Raw genomic sequence first — 21,773 nt, 5'->3', positions numbered from 1 at the left:
AGGGATGGAGCTGGCGGGTGGGGAATGAGGGAGGGATGGAGCCGGCGGGTGGGGAATGAGGGGGGGATGGAGCCGGCGGGTGGGGAATGAGGGGGGGATGGAGCCAGCAGGTGGGGAATGGGAGGGATGGAGCTGGTGGGTGGGGAATGGGAGGGATGGAGCCGGCGGGTGGGGAATGAGGGAGGGATGGAGCCGGAGGGTGGGGAATGGGAGGGATGGAGCCGGCGGGTGGGGAATGAGGGAGGGATGGAGCCGGAGGGTGGGGAATGGGGGGGATGGAGCCGGCGGGTGGGGAATGGGGGGGGATGGAGCCGGCGGGTGGGGAATGGGGGGGGATGGAGCCGGCGGGTGGGGAATGGGAGGGATGGAGCCGGCGGGTGGGGAATGGGGGGGGATGGAGCCGGCGGGTGGGGAATGAGGGAGGGGATGGAGCCGGAGGGTGGGGAATGATAGGGGGGGATGGAGCCGGCGGGTGGGGAATGGGAGGGATGGAGCCGGCGGGTGGGGAATGCGGGAGGGATGGAGCCGGAGGGAGGGGAATGAGGGGGGGATGGAGCCGGCGGGTGGGGACTGAGGGGGGGGGGGTGGAATGGAGCCGGCGGGTGGGGAATGAGGGGGGATGGAGCCGGCGGGTGGGGAATGGGGGTTGGGGGGTAGGGGGGATGGAGCCAGCGGGTGTGGAATGGGGGGGGATGGAGCCGGGGGGTGGGGAATGAGGGGGGGGGAGGGATGGAGCCGGTGGGTGGGGAATGAGGGGGGGGGAGGGATGGAGCCGGTGGGTGGGGAATGAGGGAGGGATGGAGCCGGTGGGTGGCTGTCAGGCCCCAAGCCCCGAATACAAAGCTCAGGAGCGGATTGTGAACCGGGGAAATCAGCTCGGGCTTTTCCCCGGAACAGGCCCAGATTCCCTCTAACGGGATCCTGTGCGGCCCGGAGCATGCGCAATGAGAGCCTCGGGCCTCCCGCCGCCACCCCGGCCCCACTCCCCCTCCGATTGGTTGGAGGACCAACCGCTCCCGCTCTGTCCTCCTGTTTTATTGGCCCGGGCCTGCTGTCAATCACCCCGGGGCATTGTGAGGTGAGGGGGAGGATTCACAAACACCCGCTGGAGGTCCCAACACCCCCAATCAGACCCATTGGTTTTATTGTCAGTCTGCAGACAGGAGCTGGAGAACTGAACCCAGACAGAAGAGAGGGAGGGAGAAAACTGGGAGTGGAGGAAAGAAATGGGGAGATGGGTTTGGATTTCAGGATGTGGAGATGCTGGCGTTGGACTGGGGTAAACACAGTAAGTGTTTTAACAACACCAGGTTAAAGTCCAACAGGTTTATTTGGTAGCAAATGCCATTAGCTTTCGGAGCGCTGCTCCTTCGTCAGATGGAGTGGAAATTTCCTGGTGTTGTTAAAACTCTTACTTTGGATTTCAGCCCGGGGAGGAGGGAGAGTGTGTGGGACGGGATTTACAGATTTGGGGGAACGAGAGAGGAAAAAATGTTCTGGAGAAACTGGAATTGTCTGTTCAAAATGGACTTTCAGTGATGACTTTGGAAACTCCTTTTACAGAATATTAAGAGGATTACAGATGGGAAACCAAAATTCATGCCAAATTTCATCTGACAGTCAGCTGGTTCACCAGGATCTGAATATCATCACCTTTGAGGATTAAAGGAGAATTGTTCGTTTGTTCTGTCTGAGGGAAAGATTTTAAACTTCAGTGTGACTGGAAAAGCACCGACACACACACACACCCCCGAGAGTGTTCCAGTGAACGGACTGCAGAAAGAGCTTCAATCAGTTGCACAGCCTAATAAAACATTGCAGCATTCACAGCGAGGAGAAACCATACACGTGTTCTGTGTGTGGACAAGGCTTCAACTAATCATCCAACCTGGAGAGACACAAGGACACCGGCACCATGGAGAAACCTTGGAAGTGTGAGGATTGTGGGAAAGGATTCAATTACCCATCCCTGTTGGACAATCACCGACGCATTCACACTGGCGAGCGGCCATTCACCTGTTCCGTGTGTGGAAAGGGATTTACTCAGCCAACCGGCCTCATGTTACACCAGCGCATTCACACTGAGGAGTAGTTGTTCAGCTGCACTCACAGTGGAAAAAGTTTCAGGTCTTCATCCGATCTCAGTCAACATCAGTGAATTCACACTGGGGAGGGGCCATTCACCTGCTCCATGTGTGGGAAGGGATTCACAAAGTCCTCCAACCTGGTGACACACCAGCGAATTCATTCTGAGGAGAAGCCGTTCAGCTGCACGTCCTGTGGAAAGAGGTTCAGGTCTTCACACAGCCTCGACTTCACACTGGGGAGAAGCCTTTCACCTGTTCAGTCTGTGGACAGGGATTCACTCAGTCATCCAGTCTAGTGAGTCATCAGCGAGTTCACACTGGGGAGAGGCCATTCAGCTGCATCTCCTGTTCTATGTGTGGACGAGACTTCAACTGATCCTCTAACCTAGAGAGACACAAGGACACTGGCACCATGGAGAAACTTTGGAAATGTGGGGCCTGTGGTAAAGGATTCAAATCTTCATTCCAGCTGGAAATCCATCGACACATTCACACTGGGGAGAAACCATTCCTCTGTTGTGTGTGTGGGAAGGGATTTACCAAGACAACCTACCTGATGTTACACCAGAGAATTCACACTGAGGAGAGGCCCTTCAGTTGCACTCACTGTGGGAAGAGGTTCAACAGCACATCCAGCCTCGCTACACACCAGCGGATTCACACTGGGAAGAAGCCATTCACCTGCTCTGTGTGCAGTGAGAGATTCACTCGGTCATCTGGCCTTTGGACACACAAGCAAATTCACATTGAGGAGAAACCATTCAGCTGCACCTCCTGTGGAAAGAGTTTTGGACAGTCATCCACCCTGACTGCTCACCAACGCACTCACACCGGGGAGAGACCATTCAGCTGCTCCATTTGTGGGAAGAAATTCTCCCAGTCATTTGATCTGGTGAGACATCAGCAACTAACTTCACACCGGGGAGAGACCATTCACCTGCTCGGTGTGTGGGAAGGGATTCGGTCGGTTATTCACCCTCCAGTCCCACCACCGCACTCACACTCAGGAGAATCCATTCAGCTGCAGTACCTGTGGAAAGAGTTTCAAGCAGTCATCCAACCTTCTGACTCACCGACGCACTCCTCTGGGGAGAGGCCTTTCACCCTGCTCCTTGTGTGGAAAAGCATTCACAAGCTGAGACACCAGCAAATTCATAATAGACTGCAAGGATTGGATTCTGCTTTTAATCACAGCCTGGATTGATAGTCTGACAATATCTGGTTTGTTTCTGCTGATGTTATCATCCCTATAACTTTAAAGTTTTTTTTAAAAAAATTATTAGTCACAAGCAAGGCTTCATTAACACTGCAATGAACTTACTGAGAAATGCCCCTAATCACCAAACTCCGGTGCCTGTTCGGGTTAATGCACCTAACTAGCACATCTTTCAGACTGTGGGAGGGAACAGGGGCACCTGGAAGAAATCTACAAAGCACAGGGAGAACATGCAAACTCCACACAATGACCCAAGCGCGGAATGGAACCCGGGTCGCTGGTAATAAGAGGTAGCAGTGCTAACCACTGTGCCACCGTGGTTGGAGTTTAATATTCTGGAGATGTCACTGATTTTCAGAGCTGCAATGTTCCTTTTTAAAAGCACCTTCTGTGATCTTTCTCCTTAATTCAAGAATCCTCAACAAGAACCTGTTCATAAAGTTAATATGATAACGAAGGAAATAAAGGAGAGTATTAAAATAAAAACAGCTGCGTACAGAGTGGCCAAAAATAGTGGAGAAACAAGTGATTGGGAAAAATTTAAGAAACAACAAAGAGAGACTAAGAAAGCGATAAAGAAAGGAAGGATAGACTATGAAGCTAGGCTAGCAATTAATATAAAAAATGATAGTAAAAGTTTTTATAAATATATAAAAAGGAATAGAGTGGCTAGAGTGAATGTTGGACCCTTGGAGGACGAGAGGGGGGAGTTAATAGTGGGAAATGAGGATATGGCTGAGTCTTCAAATAAGTTTTTTGTGTCGGTCTTCACGGTGGAGGACACAAATAGTTTGCCAAATATTAACGATAGAGGGTTGGCAGCAGGAGAAATACTTAATACGATTAATGTTACCAGAGAGGCAGTGCTGGGTAGACTAATGGGACTGAAGGTGGACAAGTCCCCGGGTCCGGATGGAATGCATCCCAGGGTATTGAAAGAAATGTCAGAGGTAATAGTGGATGCGTTAGTGATTATTTATCAAAACTCGTTGCATTCTGGGGTAGTGCCGGTTGATTGGAAAACGGCTAATGTTACGCCGCTGTTTAAAAAAGGAAGGAGACAAAAGGCGGGTAACTATAGGCCGGTCAGCTTAACGTCTGTAGTAGGGAAAATGCTGGAATCCATTATTAAAGAGGAGATAGCAGGGCATCTGGATAGAAATGGTTCGATCAATCAGACGCAGCATGGATTCATGAGGGGAAAGTCGTGCTTGACGAACATGTTGGATTTTTATGAAGATGTGACGAGGGCGGTTGATGGAGGAGAACCGGTGGATGCGGTGTTTTTGGATTTCCAAAAGGCGTTTGATAAGGTGCCCCATAAAAGGCTGCTGAAGAAGATTAGGGCACACGGAGTTGGGGGTAGTGTGTTAAAGTGGATTGGGGACTGGCTATCCGACAGGAAGCAAAGAGTCGGAATAAATGGGTGTTTTTCCGGTTGGAGGAAGGTAACTAGTGGCGTGCCGCAGGGATCGGTACTCGGGCCGCAACTGTTTACCATTTATATAGATGATCTGGAGGAGGGGACGGAGTGTAGGGTAACGAAGTTTGCAGACGACACAAAGATAAGTGGAAAAGTGAATCGTGTGGAGGACGGAGAAGATCTGCAGAGAGATTTGGACAGGCTGAGTGAGTGGGCGAGGATATGGCAAATGGAGTATAACGTTGAGAAATGCGAGGTTATACACTTTGGAGGAAATAATAACAAATGGGATTACTATCTCAATGGAAACAAATTAAAACATGCTACCGTGCAAAGGGACCTGGGGGTCCTTGTGCATGAGACGCGAAAGCCCAGTCTGCAGGTACAACAGGTGATCAAGAAGGCAAATGGGATGTTGGCCTATATCGCGAGGGGGATAGAATATAAAAGCAGGGATGTCTTGATGCACCTGTACAGGGCATTGGTGAGGCCGCAGCTGGAATACTGTGCAGTATTGGTCCCCTTATATGAGGAAGGATATATTGGCATTGGAGGGAGTGCAGAGAAGGTTCACCAGGTTGATACCGGAGATGAGGGGTTTGGATTATGAGGAGAGGCTGAGGAGATTGGGTTTGTACTCGTTGGAGTTTAGAAGGATGAGGGGGGATCTTATGGAGACTTATAAGATAATGCGGGGGCTGGATAGGGTGGAGGCGGAGAGATTCTTTCCACTTAGTAAGGAAGTTAAAACTAGAGGACACAGCCTCAAAATAAAGGGGGGTCGGTTTAAGACAGAGTTGAGGAGGAACTTCTTCTCCCAGAGGGTGGTGAATCTCTGGAATTCTCTGCCCACTGAGGTGGTGGAGGCTACCTCGCTGAATATGTTTAAAGCGCGGATGGATAGATTCCTGATCGGTAAGGGAATTAAGGGTTATGGGGATCAGGCGGGTAAGTGGTACTGATCCACGTCAGATCAGCCATGATCTTATTGAATGGCGGGGCAGGCTCGAGGGGCTAGATGGCCTACTCCTGCTCCTATTTCTTATGTTCTTATGTTCTTAACAATAAAATTACGAACTTTACTTCAGTCCTAAATTAATTAATCTTTTCTGCAAATCTGTGTGTGAGGGGTTCCACTGATTAACATCTCCAATGAGAAAGTGCTGATTAATCCTTGCTGATAATTCTGACTGACCTCTTCACAGTGAGGTGTCCATTATGAAATTCAATTGTGAAGGAACCTAAACAAAGGAGTGAAATATTATACAGGCACGATAAAAGTTTACATAAAAACTTAAACAACACAGATAACCCGGATAAATGTGTAGTGGTACAACCCGGATAAATGTGTAGTGGTACATTTTGGAACCCGGATAAATGTGTAGTGGTACATTTTGGCAGGTCAAATGGGATGAAGGAGTATAATATCAAGGGTAAGCAGTGCAGAGGATTAGAAGGATCAGAAGGACCTTGGGGTCCAGGTGCATAGGACTCTTAAATCGGCCTCACAGGTAGAGGAGGTGGTTAAGAAGGCGTATGGTGTGCTGGCCTTCATCAATCGAGGGATTGAGTTTAGGAGTCGGGAGATAATGATGCAGCTTTATAAGACCCTCGTCAGACGCCACGTAGAGTATTGTGCTCCGTTCTGGTCGCCTCATTACAGGAAGGATGTAAAAATTATTGAAAGAGTGCAGAGAAGATTTACAAGGATGCTGCCTGGATTGGGTGGCATGCCTTATCAGGATAGGTTGAGGGAGCTCGATCTTTTCTCCTTGGAGAGACGAAGGATGAGAGGTGACGTGATAGAGGTGTACAAGATGTTGAGAGGTATGGATCGGGTGGATTCTCAGAGGCTTTTTCCCAGGGCTGAAATGGCTGCTACGAGAGGACACAGGTTTAAGGTGCTGGAGTGTAGGTACAGGGGAGATGTTAGAGGTAAGTTTTTCACTCGGAGGGTGGTGGGTGAGTGGAATCGGCTGCCGTCAATGGTGGTGGAGGCAAACTCGATAGGGTCTTTTAAGAGACTCCTGGATGAGTACATGGGACTTAATAGGATTGAGGGTTATAGGTAAGCCTATATATAGGCCGAGGTAGGTAGGGACATGACCGGCGCAACTTGTGGGCCGAAGGGCTTGTTTGTGCTGTAGTTTATCTATGTTCTATGTCTCATGGTCTTCTGGTATCATAGCTTCCACTTGGCAAAACACTGCGTCACATTCAGAGATCTGGAAAAGGAAAGGTCTCTGTTCCACTCTGCTGTGATGCGCGCAGTAAACGTGCGAATTTCAGGGGCAGACAGCCGAGCTGCTGCGTGCCATTCCAACAGGGAAAACGGCTCCTTATTTTCAACGGCACTGATACCTGGGCTGAGGGCGGGACTGAGTGAACATATTCACACAGGTTCCATGAATACAAACAAAAATTCGCACAAATGAATTTTAAGATGTCAATTAGACTAACTTGAGCACACAAAGTTGAAGCTTCCTCAAATTATGGTCAGTTGAGTCAGTGAAGCAGCCTATTATATTTGCAGTGATGTCTGCATTCGAGCTCTTGCTGCTGTTTGAACTGAAGGCGGCTGAATCAAGGATTCCGTTTGCCGGGTGCTGTGGCGCGCACCTGTAATCCCGCTGCTGGGAGGCTGAGGCTGCTGGATTGCTTGAGGTTGGGAGTTCTGGGCTGTTGTTCTCTGTGCCGATCGGGTGTCCACACTAAGATCAGTATCCACATGGTGTTCCGAGAGGACTCTGGGAGCACCAGGTGTGCTAAGGCGGGGTGAACCGGCCCAGGTCGGGAACGGAGCAGGTCAAATCCCCTGTGCTCTTCAGTCGTGGGATAGCACCTGTGAATAGAAACAGCAGTGCAGCCTGACCAATACAGCGAGACGCATCCTTTTCTCCACACCTTCAATCGCAGCAAACAAAATATTTTGCCGTTCCCCTCAATACAGACAAACCGGATGCCTCTCTCCTGCCTCCACACTCACTCCCTCTGCTGCCCCTTTCATTCACTCTCACATCCAATGCTATCACCACATCACTCTACGCAAGTAAACGAAAACAAGTACACACACTTTTGACCAACCAACTCTCCACCTGCCCTGCACGCTCACACGCACCATTCTCCAATCCCCACTTTCCTCACTCTCCCCATTCTTTGCCTCCTCAATATCCACCTCACTTCTACCGCCCCCTGCTGCTCCCGGCAGGAACTGCACTTTTAAAATCTTCAACTTGCACAATCATGTCAGCCACGGCCACAAGAGAGCGCGAACCTATTCACCTCCTCCACACTACTCATATCGCGCACATACTTCCCAGCACAACCACCAAACATTCAACCTGTCTCTCGGCTCTCATAACTCCTTCTCGTTTATTCATTCCCTTCTGACAATTTCTCCACTGTCAACATCGAAAGTCGAGACTCTTTTGACTCAATCGAATGCTGTAAATAAGAGAGTGGGAGAAAAAGAAAGAGAGAGAGAGACAGGAAAATGTTCATTGTAACTTCCAGTTTCAGCGTTGATCGCCAAGCCACTTTGGCAATTCACAGACACCCCATTGTTCGATGTCCCCTCTCCCGAGTGTATTCTCAAAGATAAGACCCGGGGTGGTGACTGCCCCGGAGGGAACGCGCAGTAACCAAGCATTGCACTTAATAGATTTCACTTGGCAAAAAGGTGCGTCGCATTCAGAGATCTGGAAAAGGAAAGGTCTCTGTTCCACTCTGCTGTGATGCGCGCAGTAAACGTGCGAATTTCAGGGGCAGACAGCCGAGCTGCTGCGTGCCATTCCAACAGAGAAAACGGCTCCTTATTTTCAACGGCACTGATACCTGGGCTGAGGACTGGACTGAGTCAACATATTCAGACAGGTTCCATGATACAAAGAATAATTCGCACAAATGAATTTACGTTGTCAATTCGACTAACTTGAGCATTCAAAGTTGAAGCTTCCTCAAATTATTACCAGTTGAGTCAGTGAAGCAGCCTATTATATTTGCAGTGATGTCTGCATTCGAGCTCTTGCTGCTGTTTGAACTGAAGGCGGCTGAATCAAGGCTTGTGTTTGCCGGGTGTTGTGGCGCGCACCTGTAATCCCGCTGCTGGGAGGCTGAGGCTGCTGGATTGCTTGAGGTCGGGAGTTCTGGGCTGTTGTTCTCTGTGCCGATCGGGTGTCCACACTAAGATCAGTATCCGCATGGTGTTCCAAGAGGACTCTGGGAGCACCAGGTGTGCTAAGGAGGGGTGAACCGGCCCAGGTCGGGAACGGAGGCGATCAAATCCCCTGTGCTCTTCAGTAGTGGGATAGCACCTGTGAATAGAAACAGTAGTGCCGCCTGACCAATGCAGCGAGACGCAACCTTTTCTTCAAACGCAGCCAACAAAATATTTTGCCATTCCCATCAATGCAGACAAACCCGATGCCTCTCTGCCTGCCTCCACACTCACTCCCTCTGCTGCCCCTTTCATTCACTCTCACATCCAATGCTATCACCACAGCAAACTACGCAAGTAAACTAAAAACATGAACACACACTTTTGACCAACCAACTCTCCACCTGCCCTGCACGCTCACACGCACCATTCTGCAATTCCCACTTTCCTCACTCTCCCCATTCTTTGCCTCCTCAATATCCACCTCACATTTACCGCCCCCTGCTGCTCACGGCAGGAACTGAACTTTTAAAATCTTCAACTTGCACAATCATGTCAGCCACGGCCACAAGAGAGCGCGAACCTATTCACCTCCTCCACACTACTCATATCGCGCACACACTTCCCAGCACATCCACCAAACATTCAACCTGTCTCTCGGCTCTCATAACTCCTTCTCGTTTATTCATTCCCTTCTGACAATTTCTCCACTGTCAACATCGAAAGTCTAGACGCTTTTGACTCAATCTAATGCTGTAAATGAGAGAGTGGGGGGGGAGAGAGAGAGAGAGAGAGAGAGACAGCAAAATGTTCATTGTAATTTCCAGTTTCAGCGTTGATCGCCAAGCCACTTTGGCAATTCACATTCGATGTCCCCTCGACCGAGTCTATTCTCAAAGATAAGACCCGGGGTGGTGACTGCACCGGAATTCTACGTAGTAGGATGTATCATTAAACATTTTAACAGGAGTTACCAGCAGACACAATGCAAATATAAATTGCTGTAGGTAATTGACGTTTTTGTGGAGCCAGTTTCCTTACATCATTGCATCGCAGCGTTTCTGTAGTGTGGTACTTATCACGGTCGCCGTACACATGCAAGTTTCCTGGTTCAATCCTGAGCAGAAACTTATTAAACGGGAATAGAAAATGTTGGAAAATCTCAGCAGGATTGACAGCCTCTGTGAGGAAACAAACGTTTCAAATCTGGATGACCCTTCATCAGATTTCCTGATTCGACACACTGGCTCTGTTCTCTCTTCACAGATGCTGCCAGACCTGCTGAGATTTTCAAGTATTTTTTTGTGTTTTTCAGGTTCCAGCATCAGCAGTATTTCACCTTTACTGAAACATTTCCAAATGTTTTCAATTTCAGAGTAATTCAGCTTTCAGAAATAATCACGCATTTGCCACGAAACATTAACTGACCTGCCGATTATTTCCAACATTTTCTGATGGTAACGCCATGAATCAACCTGTGAAAAGAACAAAACGGATGTTCTGTGATATAAAGCAAGGGAGGGTGATTAAATGAAACAAGGAGTGATGGATAAGGCAACATTTAGCTGGTGATGGTGGAGGCCGGGTGGTCAAGTCGTTCAGAGTCAATGCTTTCACCGCCAAGGCCCGGGATTGATGATAAACTGTCAACTAAACAAAACATTTTACTGAGCGTCTAATCAGTTTCTGGAGGTGAAAGTATCTGAAAGCAAAGGAAGAGAATATAATTTGCTGCAGAAGGTAGAATGACTGTGTGACGATGTCTGTAGCGACAGTGACCGGGAATGAAGCAATGGAGACAGTAATGATGATCAATGAGATACAAATCTCTGATGTTGTTCAGCAGATTTCCCACAAGAAGCTACAGAAGACGCAGAGGTTACGAATAATCTTTGAATGTGGTGAGCTACAGTGAAATTTAGAGGAGCAGAATGAATTATTATTCATTTTGACAGGAGGAAGCGGCAAGGGGAATGTAATGAAAAGTTGCCGGGGACAATTGACGGGATTGTGCAAGTGGGTTTATTTTGTTTCTCCAGGTAGTTCAAACTGGCACAATGAATGTTTTCGATCAGGAGGTAATTTCAGCCCCTCCTAAATCATGTGCTGGTCGGCAGCTGTAAAATCAACATTCCCTAACCGGGAATCGAACCCGGGCCGCGGCGGTGAAAGCGCCAAATCCTAACCACTAGACCACCAGGGAAGATGCAAGCAAACATTTTAATCTGACCGATACATTGCAGCGTTTTTCAAATATTCGAGAAAGGTTTGGGGGAAAAAAAAACCTCATGTTTAGATCGAACATGAATGACTCCTTCAGTCAACAGCAAATTACTGCAGATTCTGGAACTTAAAAGAAAAACTTAAAATGCTGGAAAATCTCAACAGGCATGGCGGCATCTCTGGAGAGAGAATAGAGCCAACATTTCAAATCTGTATGGTCAGTCATCAAAGTTGAAGACAGGAAAAGAGGACAAGATTGATACTTTAAGTGTGGGAGATGTTGTGTGAGGGTGGGAGCCGTGGGGAAGAGTTGACAAAGTTGTGATGGAAAAAAAAATCAAAAGGAATGTAAATGGTGGCGGTAAAAGCAAAATACTGCGGATGCTGGAATCTGAAACAAAAACAGACAATGCTGGAACATCTCAGCAGGTCTGGCAGCATCTATGGAGAGAGAACAGAGCCAACGTTTCGAGTCTGGATGACCCTTCACCAGAGGTCTGTAGATCCTCAGTTAATGAGAATATTGAAGTTTCAGGGGGAGATATTTTTGGGATCTAAGGGGATTAAGGGCCATCAGGATACGTTTGGAAATTGATGTTGATTCCTGGGAGTCGTCATAATCTCCTTAAATTCCGGAGGAGACTCCATGGGACATGTGAGCCAATCCTACTCCATCAATTCCGTTCCCTGCAGCACCAGATCTGATCGGGATCACCTCTGTTAAAAGGGTTGGTGAGTGTTCTGAGGCATTGAATTCGAGGCAGCAGCATTTGTGGGGGAAAATGATCAAATGCCGCAAATTTCAGGTGTTCAGTTGATTTGCTTTACACGTCATGAATACTTTTTCTCGAACATGTTATTACGAAACTTTAATGCAGTAGGAAGTATCATTATTCATTTTGACAGGAAAAATCAGCAGAGACAATGTAATATCAATTGCTGTGGGCAAAAGATGGGCTTCTGGAGCCAGTGTGGTTGTTTCTTCAGTAAACCGGATCTGCTTGCCCCGAGATCATCACCGTGTTTCTGTAGTTCGGTGGTTATCATAAGAGCCAGGTTAATTCTGAAAATATCTGGTGAGAATAAGGAATGATGGGAAGTGTACGTGATAGGATTTGAACTTCACTTCGAAAGTTCAAGTCCATCACCTTAATTCCTGGGCCGGGAATACAGTCTCACTGTTTGTAATCCTGTTATTTATATCATGATGCAAAGATGCCGGCGTTGGACTGGAGTGGGTACAGTAAGAATTCTCACAACACCAGATTAAAGTCCAACAGGCTTATTTGGAATTGCGAGCTTTCAGGAGAACTGCTCCTTCATCAGGTTGTTCAAATAGGCAGTCAGAAATTCAGCCTGTGTGTGCTCTCGAAAGGAACCACTTGAACACACGCTGCTTTACCCCAACAACGTTTTAAGTTGGTCAGGTCTCTGCTCGTTGCTCCTGACGAAAACGACACAGCACACACTCCTGCACTCAATCCGAGCTGTTAGACCAAAACTTAAATCCACTTTGGCAGCGGTGGGATTCGAACCCACGCCTCCGCAGAGACTGGAGCCTTAATCCAGCGCCTTAGATCGCTCGGCCACGCTACCACGTTGGAACACATCGCGATCATATTATTTAATGATAATGTTACTGAAATTCATGACAAGCAATGGAGCTTGGAAAGGCCATCAGGAGGCATGAGCCTGCTCCTTCACTGAATCAGGTAAGTCTGAACTGCGTAACAAACAGAAATCATCTCACGCCAGAAACACAATGAGCTGCAGTGAAGGGTCGGCATCATTTAAACTGTCCTTAAGCTCATCTATTTCCAATTTCCTGCCAGAAATGACAAGGGAACCTCCTGTTGAATTTGCTCAGGGTCTGCACTGAAGGACACGAGGCGAAATTATGTTTTGTATCTTCGTCAAGGCAATAACTCACATTTGTTTTCACAGTTTGGATGAGAGCAATACATCTTCAATTCCAGACGAGTAATCTGAACAGCAGCGAAAGAGTCAAACTCTAATCACCAGACCAGCAGCTTACAGTGTGTTTTAGAATTTAATTTATCCACGCTGCTTTTGTTACTTTAATTTTCACGCCACTTTCGCCACAAACAGCTTTCTCCTGCAAAATGGCACCTTCTGTTTCAACGCCAGTGATGTGTTCAGCCAATCACAACATATAACAAACACTCCAGTGCAATTATCGCTTTCGCTTTTAACGGTTCGAAACCGGACAGAAACATTTCCAAATGCTTTTCAATGCAGAGTGCGGGAAAAAGTTTCATTATTCAGTGCCAATGTAAACGGTAAAATCTGACTAATTACCAGACAGATTTGACCTTGCAACAACGGCTCAATCGTTCGTACTATGCACCCTATCGCTGTCCTTCTCTTTCTGTGTTTGTTCTTGAACTGTTGCACATGTGAAATTTCCAGCTCTGATATAAACTTGCAAACCTCACTCGGCTGATTCTAGTAGATCTGCTTTCGATCAGAGAGTAAATCAGGTCATTATTAATGGTTTACTGAGAGCAAATAGTCCTCTTTTCCAAAGCGGGAATTGAAACCAGACATCACAAGGAGAGTGTTGAACACAAGCCACTGGACTACCACGGAAACCGGTGAACTGTGTTTTTCAAACTGACTTCACACATGTCCCTTTGCTCATTATTTTCCTCTCAGATCTTTTTCACTTGTGACACGTTTCTCCTTCAAAATGTCCTGTTTGGATGGAACATAATTGCCTCCTTCAGCCAATGACAACACGGATTGAGTTCGCTGGGTCATGGAATTGATAGTGAGGTGAAATGGTCCCACAAAATGCTAAAGTTTAGAAGGATGAGGAGGGGATCTGATAGATGTATATAAAATTCTAAATGGATTGATAAAGAAAAGGTAGATCAAAAGTTTCTTCTTATGGGGAAATCAAGTACAAGAACTCACGTGTATAGTTTGAGAGCCCGTGGATTTAAAACTGAGGTGAGGAGAAACTACTTCTCGGAAAGGGTGGTGAATTGGTGGAACTCGCTGCCCCATAGCGCGTTGGAATCTGAATCGTTGAATGATTTCAAGAAGGGATAGAAATATTTCTGATGAAGAAAACACATTAAAGGGATATGGAGAACAGGTGGGGAGGTGGATTTCAGATCAAGGAGAGGTCAACCATGATCTGATTGAATGGCAGAGCAGGATCACAGGGCTGAATTTGCCGACACCTGCTCCCAATTCCTATGTTCCTATGTTTCTATGTATAGCGTTCAATTTTCAAGCCCACTAACCTCATCACGACGGTTTTGTTGAAATATATGTACAGTACGCCCTCTGGTTCCCCTTCACCCACAACGCATGTGAGTCCTGCAAGTAAATTTGTAATCGTCTCATTCTGTGCTGTAATCATTCTGTCATTCTCTGTTTCCCTCATTTATTTTCCCCTGGCTTCCACCATATCAGATGTTGTTATGTTTCCTCCCTGCTGGATTTCACTTCTTTTAAAATTCCTACATTTCTAAACATTCCCAATGTTAACGAAAGGTCATGGAGGTGAAAGTTTATCTTTTGTTTCCCTATGCACAGACGCTGTCTGACTTCCTGAGTTTTTCCAACATTATCACGTTTCGTTGCAAATTTCTGATCCGCTGTTAGATGGCAATGAAAATATATTTAGTTGACATGCTTTTTTAACGCTGGCCTGTTGGTCGATGGGTATGATTCTCGCTTTGGGTGTTAAAATCCGCAGGCTTGCGAGAGGTCCCTGGTTTAAATTCCGGACAAGCCCTTCCTTTGTAATGGACATGTCGTGGATTTTGTTAGTTTATTTCCCGTGACATGGCGGAATTGGTTCACATGGGACATGATTTGAGAACCTGAAAACGCACTGAAAGGCTTCCCATTGTCTGTCTACACTTCCCGCTGTCTCGGGAAAGCAGCCAGCGTAATTAAGGACCCCACGCACCCCGGATATTCTCTCTTCCACCTTCTTCCATCCGGAAAGGATACAAAAAGTCTGAGGTCACGTACGAACCGACTCAAGAACAGCTTCTTCCCTGCTGATGTCAGACTTTTGAATGGACTTACCTTGCATTAAGGTGATCTTTATCTACACCCTAGCTATGACTGTAACACTACGTTCTGCACTCTCTCGTTTCCTGCTGCATGAATTGTATGTTTTGTCTGCATAGCGCGCAAGAAACAATACTTTTCACTGTATGTTAATACATGTGACAATAAATCAAATCAAATTCTGTTCGCACAACAGACTCACTGAGGATCCAGACATTTTCAAAAGGTGACAATGCTTGTAGACATTCATTTAATACTTATTCACCCATTCAGAGGACCTCATGCTGTGGGTTCCGAGAGTTGTTTTCTGTATATTGAGTTGCGGGTGATTGCTTCACTCTCTTTCCCTATCTGTCCCTTTTTGTCGCTGGAGACCTGTCTCTGACTCTTTCACTTTTCAGTCTCTCTGTCTATGCATCGATCACTGTTCCCTCTTTTGCTCTTTACTCCCTCTATTCCCGCTGTCTATGTTTAACCAACGTTCACTGGATTTGATCCTGTGATGAGGCGGTTGTGCGGGGAGGAGAGACTCAGTTGGATGGTTTTAGGATGAGAGGTGGTCAGATGGAAAAGTCTGAAAATGGGGCGATAGTTTGACTCCGGGCATACTGAGACGCTGTTTCCCCACCTGGTTTGAGTAGTTAGATCAAAAATATTAAGGCGAAAGATGTAAGAGGAGTTTGCAATGTTTGGAAGGAGATGCACCTCAAAAGTGCAAGATGCGAATGAAGTTGTCGATCATTGAGAGGAATGCATTCTAACCTCAAAGATTCTGTCGGTTGATTAATCGCCAACTTTCTAATTGGAATAAGCTGAGATACTAGATGGAAAAGCCATATTTGTCTCCATGCATTTGAGTATATGGAGTGCCAGTTCTGATATGTGTCCGTCTAGCTCAGGGTCGTGCATTTGAGTCCCACGTTGGGCTCTGTTTTTACTGGGTTAAGTTCCAGCAGTGTCGCCGCTCAAACTGAACCTTTTCCCATCCCGTTTTCTTTTAAAGTTTATTTAGTAGTCACAAGGAAGGCTTGCATGAATGAAGTTACTGTGAAATTCTCCTCGTCGCCTCTTCGGGTCAATGCACCTAACCAGCACATCTTTCCTACTGTGGGATGAAACACTCGCAGACACGGGGAGAATGTGCAGACCACACACAGATAGTGACCCAAGCTGAGAATCGAACCCCGGTCCCTGGCGCTGAAAGACAGCGGTGCTGAGCACTGTCCCACCGTGCCGCTCTATGAATTTCACAATTACCGCTTTCATGAGTTAAAGCGATCTCTGCTTCCCTGGCAGTCGAAGAATTTAGTGCTTAATTCAGCTAGAAGTTTTCTTCTCATTTTGCGCGAGATTGGAACCAAGATCTGGGAGATTGTGTCAGTGGAAACAATAATCATCCCAATTGCCATTCAGTCACTCCAACCTTACATCCTGTCACAAGGTCATAAAAAGAGTTCTTGTCCTCTTTTTTTCCTTCACTCTGTAGTTGCTTGTAAACCATTAAATCTCTAACTTCTTCCATTTTGGATATAACGTCAGTGACCCGAAACATTCACTCTGTTTCCCTCTCCAAAGACGACGTTTGACCTGCTGAGTGTTTCCAATATTTTCTGTTTTGAAATGGGATTTTCAGTAACTTCAGTGTTTCTTTTTCTAGTTCAATGTGGATTAGTTTTCTTGGACTGAATGTTCCCTGTTTAAATCGTTAAAGGGCCGAGGTATTAAAAAATAAGATACAAGAATGTGTCACCCTATTTGACATAAAATGAAACAAAATGAGGATCAATCATTCCAAAAGATGTTACTAATTCAAAATATCTTTTGCAGGGGATCCACCTCCGGGTGCCATTCACTCACTCATCTGTCCCAATTTAAACAAGAAGTCGGACGGCGAGAGTCCAGATTGCTCAGCGTTACACCAAGGAAACGACAGCACTCTGACCTATGACACCAGACCTTGCTCCCAAAACACACACGCACACATACACACTTGCTCAATAATTGCCAGTCTCCAGTCGAATGGTTGCTGTTGTGTGACACCAGCTGCTTCTTTCTTTCAGCAGATGATTTAAAGAGTAGCGAAAGATGAAAAAAAACATTGCTGATGTCGGCATCTATCGCCGGAGGCTCAGCATTGTGCAGTGTAATGGAAGTTGAACTGGCTGACAAATTGTCCGCCCGATTCCTGCTTTATGAGGAACTGAAATAAAAGATCCATCGACAAATCAATCCTCAACAATGTCAAAGAAGAGCAAGGGTCCACCGAAATTTAAACTCGGTTCGCTGGATTCAGAGTGGTCACCATTAGACCAGAGGACCTACAACATAGCAGCCGGCTGCAAATGGTCACTCAAAGCATTTGACCCACTTGCTGTTGCTGCCACATTGAATGAAAAAGGTCACATGCTTTGAGTAACCATTTGCATCAGGTGGCTCTGTTCCTGTTTCTGTGGTGTGACGGTGGGCACTCTGGACTCCGAATGCTGTAAGCGGAGTTCAGAACTCGGTGAAAGATTGTTTTTATTTGCTGAAGACGATGATGAGTTTGCTGAAGCGCATTTCATTTTTAATTCTCAGAAAGTGGAAAACTAAACACTGAGGAAATTTCAGCAAATTCCACCGCAATCACATTGCAGACGATGCAGCGAATGACTCTCCCGGCGTCATTGCATCAGCTCCAGAGAACGATTGCTCAAGAACACAAAGGGCTGAGAAGCAGAGTCACCACAGTGGGCAGGGGGTCCACCTACATGTGTCACTCATTCACTCATTCATCCCAATTTAAACCAGAATTCGGAGGCGAGAGGCCAGAGTGCGAACCATTTCACCATGGAATCGACAGCAGTCTTTTCTCCAGAACACACGCACGCACCGACTCTCTTTCTCTCTCTCACGCACTCACACACACACACATTTTGCTCAATAATTGCCAGGCTCCAATCGAATTGTTATTGTGTGACACCAACTGCTTCTATCTTTCAACAGAGGAGGTAAAGAGTAGCGAAAAGATGAAAAGCACTGATGTTGCAGGCATCTGGCGCCAGAGGTTCAGCAATGTGCATTGGAACCGCAGCTGAAGTGGCTGACAAATTGTCCTCTCGATTTGGACTTGGTGAGAAAATTAAACGCCCTTTAGTATATCCATCATCTGCAAATTAAAGCAAGGTTCCGCCGAGATTTGAACTCGGATCGCTGGATTCAGAGTCCAGAGTGCTCACCATTACACCACGGAACCCAGCACACGGGAGCAATCTGAAAATGGTCGCTCAGTACCTGTGCCAATTTGAACAGCAGGGCGAAATATCAGTCCCATTGCACAATTCCGTCAATTACCCACAGCAATTCATATTTTCATTGCCCTTGCTGATTCCTTCCGCAAAAATGAGTAAGCTACCTTCAACTGCATTATATTTCACTGTAGCTCACCACGTTTAAAGAGCAATGTTAGCATCGAACTTTTATAAACCTGTTGTGTTAAAAATGCTGAACAACATGGTCACCTCACTCTAAGAAGGATGTGGAGACACTGGAAAGAGTGCAGAGGAGATTTACCAGGATGCTGCCTGGTTTGGAGGGTAGGTCTTATGAGGAAAGGTTGAGGGAACTTGGGCTTTTCTCTTAGGAGCGGAGGAGGTTGAGAGGAGACTTGATAGAGGTTTATAAGATGATGAGGGGGATAGATAGAGTGAACGTTCAAAGACTATTTCCTCGGGTGAATGGAGTGGTAACTAGGGGGCATAACTATAGGGTTCATGGTGGGAGATATAGGAAGGATGTCCGAGGTAGGTTTTTTACTCAGAGAGTGGTTGGGGTGTGGAATAGACTGCCTGCAGGGATAGTGGAGTCAGAAACTTTAGGAACATTTAAGAAGCTATTGGATAGGCACATGGAGTACTTCGGGATGATAGGGAGGAAATAGCTGGATTCTGGGTTTCAGACAAAGCTCGGCACAACATCGTGGGCCGAAGGGCCTGTTCTGTGCTGTACTGTTCTATGTTCTATGTTCGAACATCAGCATATCACAGCTCTGCTTTCGTCACACTGGAAACCAGTGTGAAAATATGAACAATTTAATGTCTTAAGAGACAGGGAGGAGTGTATGAATGTCGATAATTGGCACCGTGCACATTCCTGTCGTAAGTATTTGGGAGATGAGATCCTGGTGATCCAGTGGTTAGGGTTCAGCCCTTTCAGGGTCGCAGACTGGCTTCGATATATAAAGGTTTAAATGCTTTGATAAACAAACCTGCAATACTTTCTGCTCGAAAGCAGCTCTGCCAGAAACAGTGGAGTGAGATTTGTGTTTTTGCTTCCGAGTTGGAAATGTCATATGGGCAACAGGGTCAGGTGGAGAACAAATACTGATAGTGAAAGACAGTGATAGTCTGCAAAGCGCTGACGATGGAGATGTTGATACAAGGTAAAATCTGTGTGGTAATGTGTCAGAGTTAACCATTTGCACTGACAGAAATATCACTCATTTCTGGATAAAAATATCGTGCTGAATGACAAGAAACTTCTCACTGAATTTAGCAGTAATCTATTTGACTTAGACTGATTCCAAGCAGTCTTCATTCAGAAAGCAGTAACTGTGAGATTAACAAAGTGGGATAGAGAAAGACTCAGTTTGATTGGTGACGCTGCCGGAGGAATGGAGAGCTGGAGTTCACCCAGGAAAGCAGCAAAGTTTAAAAATAATGAGAACCACCCAATGTTGCCCTTGTCCATCATTCCTTGTGTCAGTTAATCCATCCTGTTATGCTCTCTATCACAGACCTTCCCTTTTAATCTCTTTACTGATAGCCAAGTTCCGCACACATGAGGACGGCCTCAACCGGGATATTGGGTTCATGTCACACTATCTGTAATCCCCACAGCTTGCCTGGACTTGCAGAATTTCACTGGCTGTCCTATCTGGACATCTCTTTAACCTGTCTTAATGCTCTCTCCACTCACAGAATTCCCACTCACCTGAAGAAGGAGCTTAAGGCTCCGAAATCTTGTGGCCTTTGCTACCAAATAAACCTGTTGGACTTTAACCTGGTGTTGTTAAACTCATTACTGTGTTTACCCCAGTCCAACGCCGGCATCTCCACATCATGACAATCAGCCTAACCCACACATCTTTGAAAAGGAAAGCGGATCACCAGGAGGAAACGCACGCAGACAGGGGGAGAACGTGAAAACTCCGCATATACAGTAACCCGAGAAATTGAACCTTAGTCACTGGCGCTGTGAGGCATCAGTTCTAACAACTGTCCCACCGTGTCGTCCTTTCTACTGCATTCAATTTTACTGCAGCTCGCTGCGTTCAAAGGGCAGTGTTAGTATCAACCTGTGATTAAATCATGTTGTGGTAATTCTGCTGAACAACATGAATTTATCACCGTTAATGGACCGTGGGTTCCAGCCCCACGTTGAGCGCGATTGTTTTTAAACTTTGCTGCATTTCTGGTTGAACTCCAGCTCGCCATTCCACCCGCAGTCTCACCATTGAAACTGAGTCCTTCTCCATCCCGCGCTGTTAATCTCACCGATACTGGTTCCTGAGTGAAAACTGCCTCCATTTCACTGGAGGTCAGAAAGTTTGCTGTTGAATTCAATTAAAGGTTTTCTTGTCACTGAGCCCGAGATTTGGACCCTGATCTGCAAGATCTTTGTGTCAGTGGAAACAATGAAATCCACCCCATTATCAGCCAAATTTTACCCCGCATCACCATCTCTATCGTCAGCGCTTTCCAGTCCATCGGTTTTTAAAAATTCTTGACATGTGACATTTCCAATTCAGACACAAAAGAGGAAATCTCCCTTATACTGACTGCGACAGAACTGGTGCTGACCCGGAAGTAACGCGGGATTGTTGTACAGAGTTTAGCAATAAATCAATATTCCCTAACCGGGAATCGTACCCGGGCGGCGGCGGCGAAAGCGCAGAATCCGAACCACTAGACCATCAGGGAAGTTAATGCGAAGTCTTTAAAGCAGTAATTTATACATGGACCACCTGCCTTTTATTTTATGTTGGACATTTTATTCACCAGAGCATGTTTGTCCTTCAAAGTTTAATGTTTAGATCGAACACAAGTGACTGCTTCAGCCAATGAAAACAGCGAATTCTGTTAGTTGGAACATGAAATCGACAGTGAGGTGAAATAGTCCCGCAAGGTGCCATGTGACACTTTCAATTTCCAAAACCCACCAACTCCATCACTGTGGCTCCTGTGAAACTTACAGGGTAACACACGGCAGGCATTCATCACGGACAGCAAGTGATACAAGTCATTTACGAAACACTATCATGTCGCTTCTCTTCCTGTTTCTGTTCTCCAGCTTCCTCTGACCGTCCAGCTCCCAGGGTCAATTAGCTGCTTAATGCAGACAGAGACAAGTAGTGAGCCCGAGCTCTACCTGGAAAGCAGGGGCAGGGAATGTAAGATTGTTGTCGGTGCAGGCTCGGTGTACCGAATGGCCTCCTTCTGTGCTGCAGGGAATCTATCATTCTATGAATTTGATAGGGGAAGACATTATTTTCCCTGGCTGTGGAATCTAAGACTTTCGCAGTAACTTCATTGCAGTGTTAATGTAAGGCTACTTGTGAAACTAATAATGAATAAT

The 21,773-nt window shown here is 46.5% G+C and overlaps 2 protein-coding genes and 3 non-coding genes across 5 annotated transcripts in view; all 5 read right to left on the bottom strand.

Moving 5' to 3' along the window:
* Nucleotides 1-21,773, bottom strand: part of LOC144484436 (uncharacterized) — an 89,509-nt gene that overhangs the window by 7,111 nt on the left and 60,625 nt on the right. The gene's annotated exons all lie outside the window — the stretch shown is intronic.
* The window catches only part of LOC144484438 (uncharacterized), a 156,495-nt gene that overhangs the window by 97,349 nt on the left and 37,373 nt on the right, over nt 1-21,773 (bottom strand). The window contains exons 5-6 of the mRNA XM_078202970.1: nt 10,311-10,357; nt 9,924-9,999 (exon numbers count right to left, since the gene is read on the bottom strand). Of these exons, the coding sequence (XP_078059096.1) occupies nt 9,924-9,999; nt 10,311-10,357 (123 nt within the window). The remainder of the gene's footprint in view (nt 1-9,923; nt 10,000-10,310; nt 10,358-21,773) is intronic.
* Nucleotides 11,014-11,085, bottom strand: trnae-uuc (transfer RNA glutamic acid (anticodon UUC)). The gene has a single exon. It is a non-coding gene; the product is annotated as a tRNA-Glu (tRNA).
* trnal-aag (transfer RNA leucine (anticodon AAG)) lies at nt 12,620-12,701 on the bottom strand. Its single transcript has one exon. It is a non-coding gene; the product is annotated as a tRNA-Leu (tRNA).
* trnaq-cug (transfer RNA glutamine (anticodon CUG)) lies at nt 18,322-18,393 on the bottom strand. The gene has a single exon. It is a non-coding gene; the product is annotated as a tRNA-Gln (tRNA).

Source organism: Mustelus asterias, unplaced genomic scaffold (assembly GCF_964213995.1).
Source record: "Mustelus asterias unplaced genomic scaffold, sMusAst1.hap1.1 HAP1_SCAFFOLD_107, whole genome shotgun sequence".
In the NCBI taxonomy this organism is placed as follows: domain Eukaryota; kingdom Metazoa; phylum Chordata; class Chondrichthyes; order Carcharhiniformes; family Triakidae; genus Mustelus; species Mustelus asterias.
Note: the sequence above shows the minus strand (reverse complement) of the source record. Positions and strands in the feature narration are given on the sequence as shown.